Raw genomic sequence first — 20,378 nt, 5'->3', positions numbered from 1 at the left:
GCACTTACTTGGCCCCCAGGTTGCCTTTGATGATGGGGGCTGTGACCACACTCTTGCCCTTCATGGGCTGGCTGATGACAGACAGTGGAACTGTGATCCGTGTAGGCAGCTTACCCTACAGAGAAAAAGAATCAGGTTTACGGGAAGAAGGAGGCAAGGACCACTATGCAGCGTTATCCAGGGGCCGCAGGAGCCGAGGGGTCCTCTGCAGGGGCTGGGGTCCAGGTGAGGGTTCACGTATTCTACCAAGGGGTCATCTGTCTGAGAGCCTCCTCCTTTCTGCCAAACAGAGCAGCCTAGTGCACCTGCCAGCATCAGGATAAAAAGTGTGCCTGAGCCACCAGGAAAGCATGTGTTCCCTTCAGGGCAGTAGAGTCTGGGCTCCCAGAGGGGAGGCTCTCACCATCCACGCACCCTGCCCCTTGGCACACGGCAGCCGGCAGAGGACCCAAGCCGGGACAGAGGCGATCAGGAGTTGTCACGGTTAGGTGCAAAACAGGGGAGCGCAGAGCACATTCCCGGGTGCTGTTCCTCCCGGAGATGAGGGAGATGAGTTGGGGACACTAATACTAAACTCGCCCGAGAGAGAAGTGCACCCCACAGTTAAGTGTGGGGAGGAGAGAAAAGGGAGCTGGAGATACCTGGCATGTCTGGGACTTTAGGATGGTCGGGGTAGGTCACTGCAGCCACCAGTTTTTAGGCTGCCCAGTTTTAACCTTTGGTTGATAAAATTTATATACGGTAAAATCTCGTGTAAATCTGATGAAAAAATAACTCAAGAGGAGCAGTTGACAAGACGCAAAGAAAAGGAATCAATATTTCCTACAGGCAAGCTGGTTCTACAGGAGCCAGGCACTCAGGAGGAAACCTGTCTCCCGGGCTGGACTGATCTCCAAATGACTCAACTGTAGCCCCTTAGAAAGCACGGACCGATGCCAGCAGGCCAGAGAACACGTCCCGGTGGTGCCTTCAGGGAACTGACTGAGGGCTGCACTGTTGTCTTATGAATCCAGTGCTGGGAAGACTTCAGAGCAGCATCCACTGACTGAGCGTCCCTCTGTGAGCTAGGTAACCAGCTGCCTAGGCACCACCCCTCAACCTGCCTGCCCTACCTGGAGCTCTCCGCTTACAGCACCCCAGCTGATGACCACAAGCTGGATGCCATGGGACACAGTGTCAGAAGGACTCAAGAGAAAAGTGGATCAAGCGAGCACCGTTTCCTCGTTGCCTTATTCTCTGATGTGAGAACCTGAACAAACATCTCCTTTAAAGCACTTTAGGGTTGGCTGGCTGGCTTTACTACCACACTGGTCCTCCTCTCCCCGTCTCTCTGGATTTTATCCTAATTGGTGAGGTTTCACTATGCAGCTTACCTAGAGAAGTCAGACTGTGTTCTGTACTGTCCAGATGCACCTGCCATACAGAACAGTGCTGCTTACCTAGAGGCTAAAGAATAAAAACCTGCACCCCAAAACACACCTGTTGATACAAGAATCTGATTTATGATAAGGGTAGTATCTCAAATTAGTTGGGAAGAGACATACTACTCAATGATGTTGGAATAATATGAAAATATAAGATGAGCTCTATCAGACATGACATTCACAGAAAACACATTTCAAGTGGATTTATCCATTATACTGTTTTAAACTCTAAAAATATTTTATGAAAATGAAAGCCAACATCTTCATAACCCTGAGCTAAGGCATGAGACGTGAAACCTAGGAACCAGAAAATGCTGATGATCTAATCAGATAAAATACCTGCAGAGCAAAAAGGCTTCATGTGCAAGGTTAAAAAATGACAGAATGGAAAAAAATATTTTCTACACATATAAGAACTAATATGGTACAAGCTCACACAACATGAAAACACCAGAAAAACACCCCAGAAAAACAATGGCAAAAATCCCATTCACCCATGGAGAGCCCTCACCAACCCCCCGAAGAAGGGATGCCCATCCCCACCAAAGACCAGGAAAAGAGCAAAAGAACCCCAGTAAGACAAGGACATAAAAGATTTACAGAACACGCTCTCAAGTGCTGGTTAGGGGGTAAGGGAAACAGAAGGCTAGCTGATGGAGCGTAAGCTGGTATGGTCTTTCTCTGAAAACAGCAGGAGTGTCAGAACGTTTGATGCATACCTCCCCGACCCACTCCAGGAACCTCCACTCCTAAAACACTGCCCCGTGTTCAGACACAAACAGGCCCTGGAGTACCAGGTGTTGAAGAGGGACAGCGCTGTCACTAAAAAGGCACAGTCTCTGTGTAAACTCTGGAATAACCCCCAGAACGTACTTTTAAATGAACAAAGCAAATCACAGAACAATATATAGACTGAAGTTTTCTCATAGGAATCTTGTAATATCATACACGTGTATGAAAATGCTCAGAAAAAGGACTTGGAGGATAAATGGCAAAACACCATCAGTGATGAGCCTCATGAAAGGGGACCCAGAGGGTGGGAAGCGAAAGCTCATTATTTACTCCATGCACCTCCACGCAGCTTTACTGCTGTGAGAACTACCGCCTGTGCCACACTTCTGTAAACGTGTTTCAGAACCAAACGAGAGTCACATACTGAATAAGCCTGTCCGGGTCAAAAGAGGAGACAGACTGGGCTTCTAGTCTACACCCCTGAAGTTACTCACAGCCTGGGACGTGGAGACAACCGTGGTGCTGACTGGGACCTGCCGCACGGCGGCGGCTCCGGTCCCAATGCTGATGGGGGCACTGGCCGCCCCAGAAGCCACAGCCACGGTCTTGGACACGGCAGCGTTCATGCTGGGCAAGGACACAGCCGACGTATGAACAGTTCCAGACCCGCCAGCCACTGAGGGCCCTTGCTTGGTATGGGCTGCAACCGTGATGGTCTGGCCTGCTTTGGGGGGCATCACCCCCAGGCCCTGCACGATGCGAATGGTGGCAGCTGGTTTCGCTTCCGATGAGGCCACTGTGTTTTTCCCCTTCTGGTCGGCCACACTCACACCGAGCGCTGGCATCAAGCGAAAAGCTGAACTCGAGGCTTCTGCTGGCTTGAGATCAGGAGTCACTTTAACCACAGTGGTGCCTGTTGGAGTGGACGACGGGGCAGTGGCCACACCAGCCTTGGCAGGACTGTCAGTGGCATGAACGGGGTTGGATGTGACGTGGAGGGTCGCCGAGATGCCTTTGCCTGTGGCACCGGCGCCCGTCCCAAAGAGGTCCTGGGTCAGTTTGACTGTGGTGACCTGGGACTTGGCCAGCGTGGCCATCATGTCTGGGGTGATGCGCAGCACTGTCTGGCCCTTGGCATCTGTGGTGATGGAGGAGGGCGGCAGACGCAGCACATCCTTGCCCTGGATCTGGAAGTTGGTGGCTGTGAGGGGGACGCTGCTGCCCGTCTGGGGCTTCACACCAAGCTGCCCCGTGATCGCCACCTGCAGGGGAAGAAGAGCACTGACACAGGTCTTCTCCAGGCTCAACGGGTTTCAGGGGAAAGCTGGGAAACCTCCATTGCAAGAGATATGAGTTTCATGTACTTTTCTAACTTTTTACTTTGAAAAATGGAGGATGGTCACCAAAGTAAAGAACAGCCTAACAAATTCATGTACCACCAGCTTCAGAAATCAACACGTGGCCAGAAGTATCTTTTTCCCCACTCTTCAGGGGCCCTGGTGGAGGGAGGGAGGAGTCGGAATATTTTAAACCAATAAATATCATTTTGCTCATCAACACACTCTTCCCTGGGTATCCAAGGCCGCTCCAGTCCTTCACATAAAATATCCCAGGACCAAATTTAAAAGTAACTATCTATTCTTATCTAATAACCACCAGTAAATATTACAAGACACACTCACATTTCTCCTACTGTCTCAAAAACATCTAATTATGGCTGAGCCAAACCTCCACTTTGAGGCAGCACCATGCTCGGTGCTGAAGGGCATAAGCCCTGGGACCAGATTTCCTGGGTTTTCACACCAACACCTACTCACCTACCGCCAATGTCCACATGCAATGGGTATGACCCTCCTAGCAGGGGAACTGTGTCTAGTGAGCCACCCCCCACCTCTGCTGAACCAATGAGAGTCACAGTGCCACCCCTACCCTAAAGCATGCCCACCCCCGCCTCACTCCACATCCCCTGGCAGCCTCAGGTCTCCACCCTCAGCAAAAGCAAGGCTATCTATCACTGTCTCCCCGCCTCGCCTCACTTTCTGTCATGAACCTGTTCCCCCAAAATCCATGACCCAGCGTGTTGGTCAAGCTCACTCACTACCCCTGTCCATGGAGTGCTCACTTCCCAGGCCTCGTTTCACGCCCTACACATGCCTAACACTGGAGCTACACGGTTGCTACCCCTGCTACCCACGTGGCTTCCCTGCTTCCGCTCGTGGCTTCCCTGCTTCCGCTCTTGGCTCCCAGTGTCCACGGTGCGCAAGGAGGGGTTTCTTTTTAATTTATATTTTTAATTGAAAGATAATTGCTTTACAGTATTATGTTGGTCTGTATCAAACATCAACGTGAATCAGCCACAGTTACCTATGTTCTCTTCCACCTGAACATCCCTCCCAGCTCCCTCCCCAAGCAGGAATTTAAGTGTAAACTAGGTCAGGTCAACCCTGCCCACAATCTTACCACGGTTCCTGTCACATCTAAATTAAAGGCAAAGTCTGATCTGACTTAACTGCCGGCAACCTCGCCTTCTAACACCTTCACATGTGCTCAGGAGCTTCCAACTGCTTTCCTGCTGTTCCCCACACACCCCCGATGGAGGCCTCTTCACATGCCATTCCCACGCCTGGGAGGCTGGGCCCGGACAAGCACAGCACGGCGTGCTCCCCAGCTTCGCTTACCTCCCTCATGAGCCCCCTCCCCAGACGGGCCTACTCTCATCAGCTGCCACCTTGCCCATCACCCTTGACCCCCGCCCTCCGTGCTGACCGAGTGTCACGGCCTTATGGCACCCGATCCAGAAGCACGTGCCTGTCCCCCAGCGCTGTGACATGTGACACTACAAGCCTCGGGACAGCAGCGACTTGGTCTGAGTGATTCACCCCTTGGCCCCACACCCTGCACAGCGCCCGGCACACAGGAGGCACTCAAGAAACCTTCGTTCGATGAAGAAATAACTTTGCTTCATCATGAGTGGTTCCGTCTCTTCACAGTAAAATGGGAATAATCAAAGTGGCTGCCCCGCAGTGTCATGAGAACAACAGTGCTCAGCATCTACAGCACGTCCAGCACTGCCCAGGCCCTGCTCTCAGCAGTCGGTGCAACTCTGCCCAACCAGTCCCTGCAGCTCAACGGTTATCTGTGCACACTCCCCACCAAGAAAGCACAGACATGTTCCATTTCCACAAGTAGAAAGTGAAATGCCAATAATGCCCGTCCAGCTATACTACAGGGTTTTAGGTAAGCAAATCCGTGAAAAGAAAACTCCAAATTCAAAGACTCAGCTACTAAATCCTGAATTACATGGAAAGAAACGGAAAAATCCTTTCCAGCATCTCCCAAGCTTACACTGCCCTTGCTGGAAACTCACACTTGAACAGAAAGGAACTCAGAACCAGAGGTCACAAACCACCAAGGTCTCCAACTGTCCTCTGATTCTGGACAAAGGACTCAGACCCACGCAGAGAGGCTTCATGTACCTGCTTGATAATGTTCTGTCCTGCGACATTCTGAAGAACAGCCGCCGTGGGGGTGCTGGGAGCGGAGCCCCCGGGAGAGCTGGTGGCGGGCTTGCTCGCGGGGTTGGCCGCTGCAGGGAGACTTGTCACCGTGAGCCCCGCCGACCCGGGTCCTGGCCGCTGCACGGTGGCCGTTGCCGTCTGCGCTTTGACCGGAACGGTGGCCATGACTGTCTAGTTCCGGGCAGGAGTCCGAGAGCTTAATCAGACAGGAAGCCACAGACCGGGACCCACAGAGGTCTCTGGCTGTCACCACCCAAGACGCATTCCCCTGGGAGGGCTGCTAAGCTTACAGTGCCGAGCGTTACCACCCCTGAGATGGACAATGTGGAGCTCTGACATGCTGGTAGAACAGTTTAACTTTCAGAAACACTTTCATATCTAACATCTCACTTTAACCATGCAAGGAGAGGGAAACACCACACCCCTTTACAGCACAGGGGCCTGAGGCAGGAGACCCTTGTCTACAGCCCCACGGTCAGTGGCCTAGAGAAGATCAGAGTCACGATAGAAGGAGCCTGACGCCAAGACTCACAGGCCTCATTCATATCCCACCTTCACCCACCAGGTTCCTGACGTCACAGCCTGGGGTCCGTCACTAAACTTGCCACAGTTCTGACTCCCAACGTGCAAACACAACTCGTAACTCAGCCACTGGGCCCTGAGCATTAACTGAGCTGTTGTGATAAATGCCATCAGCAGCAGCAGTGACCCAGGTCCTGGGTCCCGACCCGGACTGCCCACCAGATTCATGAGCCCACATGGGCAGCCCGTCCCTCTTACCTGTGGCCCGCCTTTGGCCTGCGCGCCAGTGGCCGGCATGCGGATCTGCGTTCCCGCGGGCATCGGTGGAAGCACCGGGGCAGGCCCTGCCGGCTGCGTCACAGCGGGAAGGCTGGGCGGGGCCACCACCCGCACCTGGGGGAGCCCAGCCGAGCCCGGGTGGCTCACGACACGGGCAGCAGCCTGAGAACTCGGCGGGGTCTGGCTGGATGCTGGGGACAGCATGGTTCCCAGCTGCGGCATGGTTGGTGAGGACACGAGCAGAACACTGTGAGGAGCACCCAGGGAAACAAGACACAACTCAGGACACCCCGCACAGAGCCTGGAGGGAGCAGGCCCGACAGCAAGAGGAATCGCTCACCCTGATGTAGGCTTGGCCGGCTCCGAGGCTGTTGTGGGGCCGCTCTTGTTCACTGGCGGCACCGGCGGCGGTGAGATTGGCGTGGCAGGCAGAGCAGGTGTGGTGGGCGTCACGGGCGTGACCGGGGTTGGGGGCATGCTGGAGTCACTGAGGCTCAGCTGGCTCTGCTCAGACGGGCCGCCGCTCAGGACCTTCACCGGCCCCTCCTTGCTGCTAGACTTCTGCACACACATGGGAGGGAACACACGTTGCATGAGCAAGGCTGCAGGACAGCTCGGCCCCTCCACCACCATCCCGCGAGGTCACTCACCACCTTGGACGGGGGCTTGGGCTTCTGCTGGAGGGCTTTCCTGGCTTTGGCCGCAGCTGCTTGGGCTTGGTGGATCCGCTCTGTGGGCAAGAGTGGGCAGCTGAGCTCAGGAAGGAGAATGGTCTCCCTGACAGCCAGGGCTCCGTCCCCCCTGCATAGTGGCGTCCTGCCCGAATGCCAAGGAGGAGAAGGGTGGGGCTGGGAGAGAACGTCAGGACACCCTGGACTAGTGGGGCACATACCGAACTCCTCCTCGCTGCGGTCCCGATGCAGGTAGATCCACAGCTTCCGCCCAATGTCATACTTCACACACGGGTCCTTCTCATAATGCAGCCGGTCCAGGGCGCCGCTCACCACCGTGTTCACCTGCGACCCGGGACAAGGGAAGGAAAACCGCCAGCTCAGATGCCAGAGGAAAACCTGGGGTGGGGGGGCACAGCCCCCACACAGAGCCTGTGGCTCACCTGTCACTCGGCAAAACAAGAAACTACTGAGTTCTGCGGGATGGAGTCACCCTAACAACAGTGAATTGAGGACCCTCAGCAGACGCTGAAGGAAAGCCTCACCGTCAGCAAGGTCACAGGGCAGCTCTGCTCACCCTTCTCCAGACAGACTCCTTTCTTTTGGGTTTTTTTTTTTGGCCACGCCGCTCGGCTTGTGGGATCTTAGTTTCCCAACCAGAGACTGGACCCAGGCCCTTGGCACTGAAAGCTCAGAATTCTAACCACTGGACCGCCAGGAAATTCCTCATCAGTTTTATTAAATCTGTTATTCCAGTCTGTATTCCCTCATGTGGGCTTCCCAAGTGGTTCCAGTGGTAAAGAACCCACCTGCCAATGCAGGAGACATGAGAGGTTTAGGTTTGAACTCTGAGTTGGGAAGATCCCCTGGAGGAGGGCATGGCAATGCACTCCAGTATTCTGGCCTGGAGAATCCCCATGGACAGAGAAGCCTGGCAGGGTACAGTCCAAGGTGTCGCAGAGAGTCAGACACGACTGAAGTGTCTTATTTTTTTTTTTTTTTCTCATTAAACTTTTTTTAATGGGTCTCAAATTCTGTGACAGATTTTTGGTCAAGTTGTTTTCATTAAAAAGTACTGATTTTAAAAACTAATAACTTAAACTGCCACACACAAAACATATGGTCCACAAAAACATTCTCCTTTCCTTCTGAAGGTTTTACGATGCATTGTTATCATTAACCAGTCTTTTACTATTAAACTTAAATGGCCAATTGAGACAAACAGTTCTGAGACCGTTCTTCCACCACTGATTAAGACTGGGGTGGCAGGTATTGGGGATAATATTCATTTAGCCTTCTGAGCTTTCTGGGCAGACTTGGTGACCTTGCCAGCTCCAGCTGCCTTCTTGTCCACTGCTTTGATGACACCCACAGCGACTGTCTGTCTCATGTCACGCACAGCAAAACGGCCCAGGGGAGGATAGTCAGAGAAGCTCTCGACACACATGGGCTTGCCAGGAACCATATCAACGATGGCAGCGTCACCAGATTTCAAGAATTTAGGGCCATTGAAGTGTCTTAGAACACACATTCTACATTCCCTTGTAAGCTTCCTTAAACAACCCCTGAACAAAACACGAGCAGCCCTTCCCCTCACACCTGCGTGCTGGTGACGTCGGGCGCCAGAAACTGGGAGTCCTTGAGCAGCTCACAGATCTCCGCCCGCGTGCCCTCCCCGTTGGGCAGCCGTGCTGCCGCATCACGAACTGACACCAGAAACACAAAGGGCACACATTAGCAGGGTTCCTGGGGGAGCCATCCCTCAGCGGCTGACCCAGCAGCAGGGGGACACGGCCCTCGGGGGCGGCTTCCTACACACCCCCACACTTTCAGCCAAGGCTGAAGGCCCTGAACTTGAGAGTTTACGGGGTCCAGGAGATAATCACAACTTAAACTGAAACTCAGCATTTCCTTCCACTGTGAGCCAAGGCTGGCACAATCTATGCTGGCATATGTTGCCAACCACATGCTGGCAGTGCTGGGATGTTCTAACAGAAATCAAACAATTTCTTACCACAGCACAGCTGCTGAGACAACTCAAAGTATCATTTCTACTCATCTCTACGTGGGAATCACAGGAGTCACAACACCTGTGGCAACGTCACGTCATTTATAATAATAAACACCTATTTCTGCACCATAAATCTGCTTGAATATTTCTGCAATATGACTGGTTTCTTTCATAACTGTGCATTTTATTTAAAAACCTAATTCTGAGAATTAGGGTCCAGAGGTTACTGGACTGCCAACAATTCATGGTACAAAAAAGGTGAAAAATCTCACCTTTAAAAAAATCCCAGTCTGGAGGAAGCAAATTCTGGCACCTAAGTTAACTGAACAATTCCTAAAGGAATGTAAACTTGAGCACAGAACCCAGGAAGAAAACAAGGATTCCCTGCGACTCTCTGGGCAGGAGCCCGCCCTCCATGTCCCCACTGCAAAGCTTCCTGAAGCTTCCCTGACCCTCCAGCCTTTGCAGGGGGTTGAGGGTGGGGGTGGGGGCGTACCCAGGGACAGGATGGTGACGTAGGCGGGCCGGTCAGAGCGCAGCAGGGAGTGTTCCCGGGCCTTGTTGAGCGAGGTCTCCTTGTCAAACACACCCTTCACGGGCCCCACCACGGACTCGAAGCCGTGCATTCGAAAGGTGAAGGCCTTGTGGGGTTGGCTGTACCGGTAGCGCTCCTGTCAAGAGAAGGGACAGAGCTCCTGAGTCAGAGGGCTCTCTCCAGCCACCCCGAGCAGTAAGGGGTTGGCCTGGAGAGACTGGGACAAGGAGGAAGCAGGCTATTCCACTCGGACCACTGAGCCGACCAGAGTGGGGAAAGAACGGTCCCCAGAGGCCAGTCACTAGCAAAGTCATCGAGAAATCAATGTGTTTTGTTATCTGCAAAAAACACCATCAAAAGGTTTCTCACTCCCTTCCTCACACCATCTCTGCTCCGGAAAAGCAGTCCCAACAAGGGAACAGCCGAGGTTAAGAGCGTGCCTGCTTCCAGGCATTCTGGGCTCAGAGCATCTCTTCACCTGGTCTTGCAGACACAGGGATTTACACTGGGTTCCAGTTTTTTCTCACCTGCTCCTGAAAAACTCGCTTCTCCTCCCCCGTGCTGGGCCGCACCACGTAGTCAGTCCTTCTGGAACACAAAGACCTATGGGTCCATTGCCCTCCACCAGTGCCCAGAACCACCAGGCCCACTGCCCCTTCTCCAGCGTCCAGGACCGCCAGGCCCATCATTCCTTCTCCAGCATCCAGAACCACCAGGCCCATCGCCCCTATTCCAGTGTCCAGAACCACCAGGCCCATTGCCCCCTCTCCAGCGTCCAGAATCACTGGGTCTATCTATCACCCCTTCTCCAGCACCCAGAACCACCATTCTCTATGGGAACTGAAGGGAGACCGGGGAAAAGCACACACCTACAGGAGGATCCTGCCACTCAGACTCCTAGGGCAACACTCCTACCCTGGAGCATGCTGCCTCCCGGGGAGGCTGAGGCAGGCAAGGACCCACGGACCCAATTTCTCTCAAGCTCTCCGGCTCTAACGCACAGGGACGTGTCGGCACAGGACTGAGACAGCGTTTTCTGGGGCACCACCCTAGTCAGGGCGCTGCTATACTCACACCCGAGGGACAGGCGTTGTGGCATCCGAGCTGTCCTCAGTTTCTTGCTGGAGAAAGGAAAACAGTGACAGGTCAATGGACTGCAGATTTCTGTCTAACTCAAGGGTTCTGGAAGCCCACAACAAGAGAGCTGGTGGTTCTCAACAGCATACTGCACAGAAAGTTCTCACAACATACCTTACAGAAGGCCTGGTCTTTGGTTTCCAGCCACAGCTGGAAGAGTGCAGCCAACTCCTTTTCATTATCTTGGGACTGGCCTATTAGAACAAAAAGGCAAAAAATAACAACGTGATCTAAAGGCACAATGTAAGGACCCCACTTCCTCCTCCCTGCTGTACCTATGCCCAAGGAAGAACCCGTCAGGACCGTGGCAATGGTCCTGTGTACACAACAACCCTCGGCCTGGACTTCCACACGCAGGATGAAACTGGACTGCTGTCTGACAACACTCACGGAAATTAACTTGAAACTGACTTGCTGCTGCTGCTAAGTCGCTTCAGTCGTGTCCGACTCTGTGTGACCCCACAGATGGAAGCCCACCAGGCTCCCCCATCCCTGGGATTCTCCAAGCAAGAACACTGGAGTGGGTTGCCATTTCCTTCTCCAATGCATGAGAGTGAAAAATGAAAGTGAAGTCGCTCAGTCGTATCTGACCCTTAGCAACCCCACGGACTGCAGCCTACCAGGCTCCTCCATCCATGGGATTTTCTAGGCAAGAGTACTGGAGTGGGATGCCATTGCCTTCTCCGGAAACTGACTTGAAGGGATTAAAAACCTGACAGGATTAACTTCAAGTGTCTGATGGACGTCCACACAGGCTGTCTAGCCAGCACCTGAACTCCTCAGTCCTCAGTGATCCTGGTGGCCTCCCTCTACCCTAGCCAGTCACTCCCACAATCACAACTAGATCCTGTCATTCTCCAAAACAGGAATCTTCAAGATCCCTAATCGAGTTTCTCAACCCTGGTAATGCAGGATTACCTGGATACTTTTGAAAATGCTGAGGCTCAGGCTCCCCAGAACCAATTAATCAGAACAAGTGTGGGGAAGGCCCAGGTATCAGAATTTTTTTAAGTTTCTAAAGTTTCCCAGGACATTCCTGGCAGTCCACTGCTCAACACTCCGTGGTTCCAGTGCATAAGGTGCTGATTCGAACTCTGGTCAGGGACTGAAGACCCCACATGCTATATAGCAGAGCCAACAAAAAAATTTTTTTAATAAATAACGACAATTAAAAAAAAAAAACAAAAACACTTGTAGAAAGCGTGGTCCAGATCCACCGTCTCCCTAGCTGGAGGGGAGCTGCAGGAAAAGGCCCTGACAACCAGGACACACGGCTCTCCGCAGTGCACACGAGGCCAGCCTTGTGGGTGTTTGCCGACGTCCGATCTCTCCACAGGGCAGAGCTGAGCCGCTGCGGTGGAGGCATCTGACCCATGACCACAGACACTCACTCCCCAGGGAGGTCAGGCCTGCCGCCCACGGCCCCGTTCCAGCTGTACCCATGGCCTCAGCGCACCTCTGGCCACAGCCTGAGTCACTCCTCCAAGAGCATCACCATTTCTTGCATGTCCGCAGACCCTGTCTTGACCCTCCTGAGGTGCAGGAACCATGGAGGGTAATGAACATTCCCCATCTCCTGACTGAGACCTCATGGCTTCCTCCCAACTCTGTGGTCACTGCCTCTGGTGTCCCCCCTGCCTCTCCCTCCTTGGAGTCTCTCGGCTTCATCCCAGGCCCTCTGGACTCCTCACTGGGCCCATGCCTCTGGCTTCTCTTACTGCACACATGCCCACAGTTCTCTACCCTGACTCTCTGACCACCATCCACTCAACACCCCAAAAGAAGCTCAAGGCAGCATGTCCATAACCACACGCATGCTCCTGACCCTCACCAAGCCTGACATCCTCCCCAGTTGCCCATGGCGGGCCCCATTCACGAGTTACAGGTCCAGCACCAGTGACACTGGACAGCCTCTTCCTTCACTCAGCACACGGTCCATAACCACCTCTCTAGCTTTTACCTAAACTCTCAAGTTCACTCATTCTCCCTACCCTAGTCCAGATTATCATTATCTCTTTGCAGGCTGGTGTGATCCTGAAAGGAAGCTTCCCTGCCCCACTGACCCATGCCACTTCCTCCACAGGAGCCTCCTCCCCTCCCGCTGCTGGGCTGGTCCCTAGCCATCCTGAAGAACTGTGCTCAAACGATCTTCCCCAGGACAGCTGTCTCGAACTCTGCATGCACACCACACAAATGCCTCATTACAAATATCTACCCCTACCAGCACTTCCCTTACAGAATGTGCATGTTTGCTACTTCAATACTTGTTCCCCAAACAAGCCTTAAGCTCCACAAGGGGGGAGCACACTGCTTACGTCACAAACCATTATACCCCCAACACCTAACACTGCCTGACACCTAGAAAGTGACTCACTGTTGTAAGGAAGGCATGAACCTACTGCTTCACAAGCTTCTCTCCATGTTTATCTTCAGACCACTGGACAAAGTGGACACAGGTTTGAGTATTTCCACAAGAAGTCAACACGAACCTTCCGCTCATCACCAAGTTATTTCAAGTACACGTTACTACAACTTACACAGTAAGTGGGACTCTACAAATTTATAATGAAGTCTTTCCTGTAGAAACAGCTTACTTGGGGCTGCCTGACACACTATCCTCAACAACAAAGCCGATTTTAGGAAAGAAAAACAATCGTATTACTGCAAGTTACCCTAAGGGCACAGATACGAACGATACAAACACAGGTGCTACTGTAAGACCCCTCCCCAGATTTCATTCAGCAGTCCCGGGGTACATCGGGACGGAGGACAATTTCACCTTAGCCAAAACCCAGTGGGGTTCATGAGCTTAGACCGTGAGAGTTCCTAAGGGCCTGGAAGGATCCTCTTACTGAGCAAAACAAGGTCTAACACTGCCCTTCTCAATATTCTCGTGGCCTGCATGGCCCAGAAGGCACCAGAAACTTAGGGGAGAAAACGAGAGAAAGAGAACCTCTGTGACAGGTCAGTGGTATGCAGTACTCACCAAGCAGTTTCCACTGCTGGGTCTTCTCCTTGAATTCAACAAATGGAGAGAAGCTGGACGGCACAGCTACAAGAAATGGATGCCCATGAGTAAGCCACACAGGCCAGAAAGTGCTGAGCCCAGAACCACTGACGTCCCTGGGCTGGGAGGTCACTTCTGTATAAAACGGCATATCAGGGTAGCACAGCCCATTGCCGCATGGCATCAGGCAGTCATGATGGATTTAAGCAGTGAGGCTGCATTCTAATAGGAGAATCAGACAAAGGCGGGGGTGGATGGGAGGGAGGGAGATACTGACCCTACAGAAAAAAGCACCTTACCACGGCTTTCTCCAGCAAGATACTGCAGGGCTGGTAATACCAACTCTGCCCAGTTGGGGGCCGCAGAGAACCAGCTATTAAGGGAGCTGGCTGGAGAGGACTGCCAGTCCAAAACCCGCTCTTCCAGCTGAGAGAGAGAATAAAGGCAGGACCTGGTTAGATTTCCATTCTGTTTCAACACAGCGGTAATTCTATGGCTGTGCGGGAACGAGCAGGAGGGGTCTGTTCAGTGAGCCCAAGTCACAAAGCAAGTTGGCTACAGAGCTCTGGGGAGAGCCCAGAGTTCTCAAGTCACAGTCCACTAAAGATTTCTACCACCTGAAACCGCAGTGCCCTTGGCTTTTCCTAAACTCTTACCAAAGGAAGGCTAGCCTGTCCCTCCAGCAGCAGGATCTCCAGCAGAAGAGAGAAGAAGCTGCAAGATATTTCATTGATTCCAAGGCAAGGCTTGAGGTCTTCGAGAGGCCTAGTAAAAGAAGAAAAAGATAAGGACTGCCAAAAAAAAAAAAAAAATCCACACCTCTCGGTTGCTATAGGCCCTCCAAACCTCCTAGCAGTCACGGAAGAGTTCAGTGAAGGACCATATCACGCACTATCCCCAGGACCCTCAGACTCAGGGCTGAGGAGGCACCAGCACAGGGGTGGCCCTGAGCCATGAACCCTTCTGCTCACTTACTCTTCCTTGATGGCAGGTATGGCCAGTGGGGATGGAGCCTGCGAGAGGGGTGGGAGCCCTTCGGGACCGCTCAGGGGTTCAGCCAGGTCCTCCACCTCTGACTTGATCAATTTTATTTTCTTCTTCTTCCTTTCCTCTTTTTCTTTAACCTTTTTTTTAAGGACAGCCAAGTCATATAGGGCTAGGGGAAAAAACAACATAAGTCATAAAACTGCAACTTCGACATCAGGAAATGATGGAGCTTATCTGCTTATTATTTTCCCAAGGCCCACCAGCAAATGAAAGAAAAGCCTCAGTAATAAGACATAGTTTCATTTTTAAAACCAAATTCAATGAGTGCTTTAAAAAGGCAATGATCTGCTGATCTAATAACCATTCTCCACCTACAAATCCATAAGAGGCAATAACAAAACAGATGATCAGCAAGGAGGCTGTGGCTACATTTCCTTCTGCGCTATGCAGAGGCCTGTATGAGCAGACACCAGTTGGACGTTCTGCAGGACGTTCTTACCTGCTAGCGAGCCCTTCCTGCCAGCGTTCACTCGAGTCATAATGTCATTCAGAGTCAAGTCCCCTGTCAACAGATCCGGATGATCCTAGACACGACAATTCAGAGATGTGTTATCAAGGCCCCAGAGAGGAGCTAGACACTGCTGGTGATTTTGCTCGTGTACCTAACAGACACAATTAGATGGTAGGTGTGCTTGAGGAAACTGGGTTGAGTTTAAAACGTACACAGAGAAAAACTACTGCTCTTTCCAAAAGGGCAGAGAAGAACCTTTCAAGTGGGGCATTTACAGTTCATAAAGCTCTTGTGCATTCTTTATTATGTTCTTCAAATAGTAAGTGGTGCTATATTTCACAAAGACTGACAATGTGCCTCAGAAAAATGAAGGGATTCACCTAACATCACGGTGAGTGGAAAAGACAGACAGAACCTGGATTTAATTCCCATGGAGACTCTGCCCATCTCACCCCTCTGCCTTAGAAGGACTGCCTTTCCTTCCTTCACTGCACTCTATGGCTTGGCGTTACCTTGATTTGGTGGTGTGGAGGAACAGAAACACAAAATGTGGGAGGAGTTCAGGCTCTGATGCTTGGCTCTGCTGCTTGCTAGCAATCAGGCACAAGACAAGCTCCCTGGCCTCTCTGCGACCTGCTAACTGGACATAATGATTCACACAGCAGTATTGTCCTAAAGACTAGATCAGACACCATGGTGAGCATGTCTTATGAAGTCAAAGTGTTTGCCTTCTCTTCACATCTTTGGTGTCCCTGGGCCTCCATGCTGCTCCTGCCCTCTAACAAGTACAAGGAAAGGGGACTGAGGACGTGTGATGCCCTGTACTGTCCTCAGGACACCCACTCGCAGATAAGGCTGACAACCTACCCACTACCCCCTCCAATCTTACTGGTTGGTATTTCCGCTTCTCATGGTGCTTCTTTAACATTATCTTCAGGTCACTGTCCCCCAGCTCTATTTTATCTGAGAGAAAAGAAATTGAACCACATGGATAGTCCTTATTTCCACAGGGCTGAGACTCACATTTTCCTGGCCACTTTAGTATTCAAAAGTAAGACATTTCTGGGTTTCCCTTCTGACGCGTGTGCTGCAAGCACCAGAGTCTTAAAACATGAACAGTCACTGATTCAACTCTGCAGCTCTTCTGTAACCTGGTCAATAACAGTAATCTCCGTACTCAGCTGCTCCTGAATTTCTTCATAGTCTTCTTTAATTCCTATCCAATTAAAAATACTAATTCTATGGACACACCAAGAAACTGTTAAGCCTCTGGTTACCTCTCTTGTTCTATTATTAAACTGTCCCTTAGTATCGTTATTTTAAGATTCTGCTTTCTTTAGGCCAGCTGATCAACTCCTAAGGGAAATTTTCAAAGTAAAGGAAGGAATGCTAGCTGGCCTATTTGTAAAAAAGTAGAGCCAAACAAAAACTTCTCCAAACCTCCCAGTTCTAAGGAACTCTGCTCTTTTCCTGGCAGGAAGAAGCCAGTGCTGCTCCCCCCACCACAAACCCCCCTCAACACCCCTCCACGCCCCGGCACCAGACCAGCGCTCACCTGCAGTTTTCATGTCCGTGGTGGAGAGCGTGGGCACCACCCTCAAGGGCACAGCAGGGCTTGGGGAGCGTGCTGGGGAGCTTGGAAGCCACGAACTGAGATCTTCAAAAGAAAAGTTTCCTTTTAAATCCAACGTGCCCTTGGACCCTGGCAGGGGAGACTGGCCAAATGGTCGTTTGGGTTCAAGATGGCTAAGCCAATAATTGGGAAGTCAGGTTCCAACACTCCCTCCGGACCCCTCCCAGTAGGGACTGTAGCTCTCAGGTCACATAAGCAGCTTTTCCAGGAGGAGAGACATCCACAGTGGTGGGTCACTGTGGAGGCCACGTCACTACACCTCTCCTGTGGGGAAGCAGTCCTCTCAAGCAGCCGCCAGAACCAGAGAGTCTGTGGTAGGCCCGCGGGCACTCAAGCGCCAAGGGTGAAGTGGTCTGCAGTCACAGCTGCCCAGCAGAAGTGTCTCAGGGCCCGAGGACCAGGGGCTCCGCCACGAGCTCCGCCACCAGGCCAGAGAGACCACAGGGCACAGGCATGGCTTCCTCATCGCATGGGTGGAGAAACGGTGCCCACCGGCTCCAGGCAGACAAGCAGCTGCGGTGGAGATGGACGCCAGTCCCGGGGGCCCGAGGACACGCACCCTCCTCGTCGGAGGACAGCGCCGTGTCCCCACACTCCTCCTTCACCTCCCGCAGGACCTTCAGGTAGCGCTGCTGGGTGCGCCACTCCCGCTCCTCGGGCGCACGCGACGGCCAGGGCCGCTTCTGCCGGGACGGGAAGGCAGGGCCGCTCCGCCGGGCCATCTCCAGCAGGTCCTGCAGACAGGACAGACAGGACAGGATCCTGGAAGCTTACCCTGGCCAGTTCCCCAAGTCTATGCTTCCTTCTCTTCTTCAACAAGCTCAATTCCCTCCCTCCGATCACAAAGATGCTCATGGATGAATATGTTCAAATAAAAGGGGCTTGTACTGATTATGGTGGAAAATCCCAAATCAGAGAGCTACTCCAGCAAGAATGAGTACTTACACCAGAGTATTATACCTAAGTATTTCCACACCGAAACTTACAGGTCCTCTGAGGGTCACAGCTACCTGACCCCGAGGCCTCCTGAGGCTGGTCCAGACGTGGGGCCACTAAACCTGGCTCCCCTCAGGCACCCAGACATGAAACTAAGGGCAGCCTGGTTCTCCTGCACAACCCACCATGGACCTGAAAGCCACCTCTCTGGGTAAATAAAGAAGCTACGACATTTCATAGATTCTAAGATTCCGTTTTTCTCTTTGTCCTAACATCTCTGAAATCAGGGCACATCTGAAAATGCAACTTAAAAAGGAAGGGTTGGCCGTGTTGGGGGCAGACGGGCAGTTTCCTTCCTCATGGTCTCTCCTTGTTGCTCTGCCCCGCCCCTTCAGGTCACAAGGGGCGTGCCCACGCTGCTCCCAGGACGGGGGAAACTTACGTTGCGTGAGGCCAGGATCTGCTTCAGCAGCCGGTGGAAGTACTGCTGCTGGGAGCTGAGGTAGCGCTTGTACTGCGACCGGAAGCACAGCTGCCGGTACTTGACCACCTCGGGGTTGAAGTGTCCATCTGCAGGAACAGACACAGCCACATCAGCCACAGTCCACGTGGGCAGGGGCAGCGCTGCACTGACCAGGGGACCGTGTTGGGAGAGGGGAGCCTGCGGGGGGGGGGCCGGGTGGTGGGGAGACACAGGAAGCACCCCCGCCGGGACTCGACTCCCTGAGGCTGTGCAGGAACCAGGCTGGAGCAACCCTCAAGAGCGAGAAGAGTCGCCCTAGAGGCGGCAACATAGAATGAGGCGTGATTAGAGCAACCGTGGGAAACGTCAACTAATGAACATGGGTCAGTTTCATGGGTGTGAATTGTATGTGTTGTTTTTCAACTTTTCTTATGTTTACAAAATTTCAAGATTGGGACTGATATATACTACTACATATATTGTCACCCTGCTTATTTAACTTATATGCAGAGTACATCATGAGGAACGCTGGGCTGGAAGAAGCACAAGCTGGAATCAAGATTGCTGGGAGAAATATCAATCACCTCAGATATGCAGATGACACCACCCTTATGGCAAAAAGTGAAGAGGAACTCAAAAGCCTCTTGATGAAAGTGAAAGAGGAGAGTGAAAAGTTTGGCTTGAAGCTCAACATTCAGAAAACGAAGATCATGGCATCTGGTCCCATCACTTCATGGCAAATAGATGGGGAAACAGTGTCAGACTTTATTTTTTTGGGCTCCAAAATCACTGCAGATGCTGACTGCAGCCAGGAAATTAAAAGACGCTTACTACTTGGAAGGAAAGTTATGACCAACTTAGACAGCGTATTAAAAAGCAGAGACATTACTTGCCAACAAAGGTCCGTCTAGTCAAGGCTATGGTTATTCCCGTGGTCATGTATGGATGTGAGAGTTGGACTGTGAAGAAAGCTGATCGCCGAAGAATTGATGCTTTTGAACTGTGGTGCTGGAGAAGACTCTTGAGAGTCCCTTGGACTGCAAGGCGATCCAACCAGTCCATTCTAAAGGAGATCAATCCTGGGTGTTCACTGGAAGGACTGATGCTAAAGCTGAAACCCCAATACTCTGGCCACCTCATGCGACGAGTTGACTTACTGGAAGAGTCTGATGCTAGGAAGGATTGGGGGCGGGAGGAGATGGGGACGACAGAGAATGAGATGGCTGGATGGCATCACTGACTCGATGGACATGAGTTTGAGTGAACTCCGGGAGTTGGTGATGGACAGAGAGGCCTGGCGTGCTGTGATTCATGGGGTCGCAAAGAGTCGGACACGACTGAGCGACTGAACTGACTGACTGACTGACTGACTACGTATAAGATAGATAATGAGAACCTTCTGTATAGTTTGGGGAGCTCTACGGGTTTGACGCAGGAGAATAACGCAACTAAGAGCGAAAGACAAAGACGGTCGCCACCACAGGGGTCCAGGTGAGGGCCGGCAGCGGCCTGGACCCACCTCACCCCCACACCCAGGGCAGAGCCAAGGCCCCAGGAGGCCTATAGACCCTGCTGTGTGGGCCCCGTGCATGGCGGCCTCTTCTTCCACCAGCCTCCCTTCTGCTCCCTCCACCCCAGCCCCACTGGCTTCCATGCTATTTCCCAAGCGCACCATACTTTTCCGAGGCCTTTGTCCTTAAGTCCCCTCCGCCCGCAAGGCTACCTGCTAAGACCCAGTGTCTTCAGAGCTTACTCCTCAGATCTTCACGCAGCCTCTGTCCAAACGCACCTCATCAGAGAAACCCTACCCAACTACCACCCAAGACAGCTCCTTCGTGTCACTCCCAGGCCCACTACCCTTCCTTAGTCTCTGCAGTGCATAACACCAAGACACACTTGTTTATCTATCATTTTGTTTTCCCCTATTAGAATTAAGAGCATGACTGCACCTCCAGAACCCTGAAGAAAGGCATATGTCAGCCGATCAGTTAAGCAGTGATTAAGTGAGCAGC

At 52.3% G+C, this 20,378-nt stretch overlaps 1 protein-coding gene across 4 annotated transcripts in view; it reads right to left on the bottom strand.

The window, feature by feature from the left end:
* Positions 1 to 20,378, bottom strand: part of NFRKB (nuclear factor related to kappaB binding protein) — a 33,899-nt gene that overhangs the window by 4,437 nt on the left and 9,084 nt on the right. For 2 of the 4 annotated variants that reach the window (XM_055415868.2, XM_088832404.1), the window contains 21 exons: positions 18,346 to 18,473; positions 17,527 to 17,701; positions 16,890 to 16,991; positions 16,224 to 16,297; positions 15,323 to 15,407; positions 14,812 to 14,992; positions 14,493 to 14,601; positions 14,136 to 14,262; positions 13,816 to 13,881; positions 10,944 to 11,023; positions 10,767 to 10,813; positions 10,220 to 10,280; positions 9,654 to 9,828; positions 8,746 to 8,852; positions 7,368 to 7,491; positions 7,126 to 7,205; positions 6,816 to 7,036; positions 6,455 to 6,722; positions 5,633 to 5,845; positions 2,651 to 3,418; positions 9 to 115 (listed from right to left, as the gene is read on the bottom strand). In XM_055415868.2, coding sequence (XP_055271843.2) covers positions 9 to 115; positions 2,651 to 3,418; positions 5,633 to 5,845; positions 6,455 to 6,722; positions 6,816 to 7,036; positions 7,126 to 7,205; positions 7,368 to 7,491; positions 8,746 to 8,852; positions 9,654 to 9,828; positions 10,220 to 10,280; positions 10,767 to 10,813; positions 10,944 to 11,023; positions 13,816 to 13,881; positions 14,136 to 14,262; positions 14,493 to 14,601; positions 14,812 to 14,992; positions 15,323 to 15,407; positions 16,224 to 16,297; positions 16,890 to 16,991; positions 17,527 to 17,701; positions 18,346 to 18,473 — 3,298 coding nt within the window. The remainder of the gene's footprint in view (positions 1 to 8; positions 116 to 2,650; positions 3,419 to 5,632; positions 5,846 to 6,454; positions 6,723 to 6,815; positions 7,037 to 7,125; positions 7,206 to 7,367; positions 7,492 to 8,745; positions 8,853 to 9,653; positions 9,829 to 10,219; positions 10,281 to 10,766; positions 10,814 to 10,943; positions 11,024 to 13,815; positions 13,882 to 14,135; positions 14,263 to 14,492; positions 14,602 to 14,811; positions 14,993 to 15,322; positions 15,408 to 16,223; positions 16,298 to 16,889; positions 16,992 to 17,526; positions 17,702 to 18,345; positions 18,474 to 20,378) is intronic. The other 2 variants (XM_055415870.2, XM_055415869.2) reach the window with 2 other exon arrangements.

This window comes from Moschus berezovskii, chromosome 25 (assembly GCF_049115385.1).
Source record: "Moschus berezovskii isolate FMDL1 chromosome 25, NW_MosBer_1.0, whole genome shotgun sequence".
In the NCBI taxonomy this organism is placed as follows: domain Eukaryota; kingdom Metazoa; phylum Chordata; class Mammalia; order Artiodactyla; family Moschidae; genus Moschus; species Moschus berezovskii.
The sequence above is the reverse complement of the archived record's forward strand: the minus strand, read 5'-3'. Positions and strand labels throughout refer to the sequence as shown.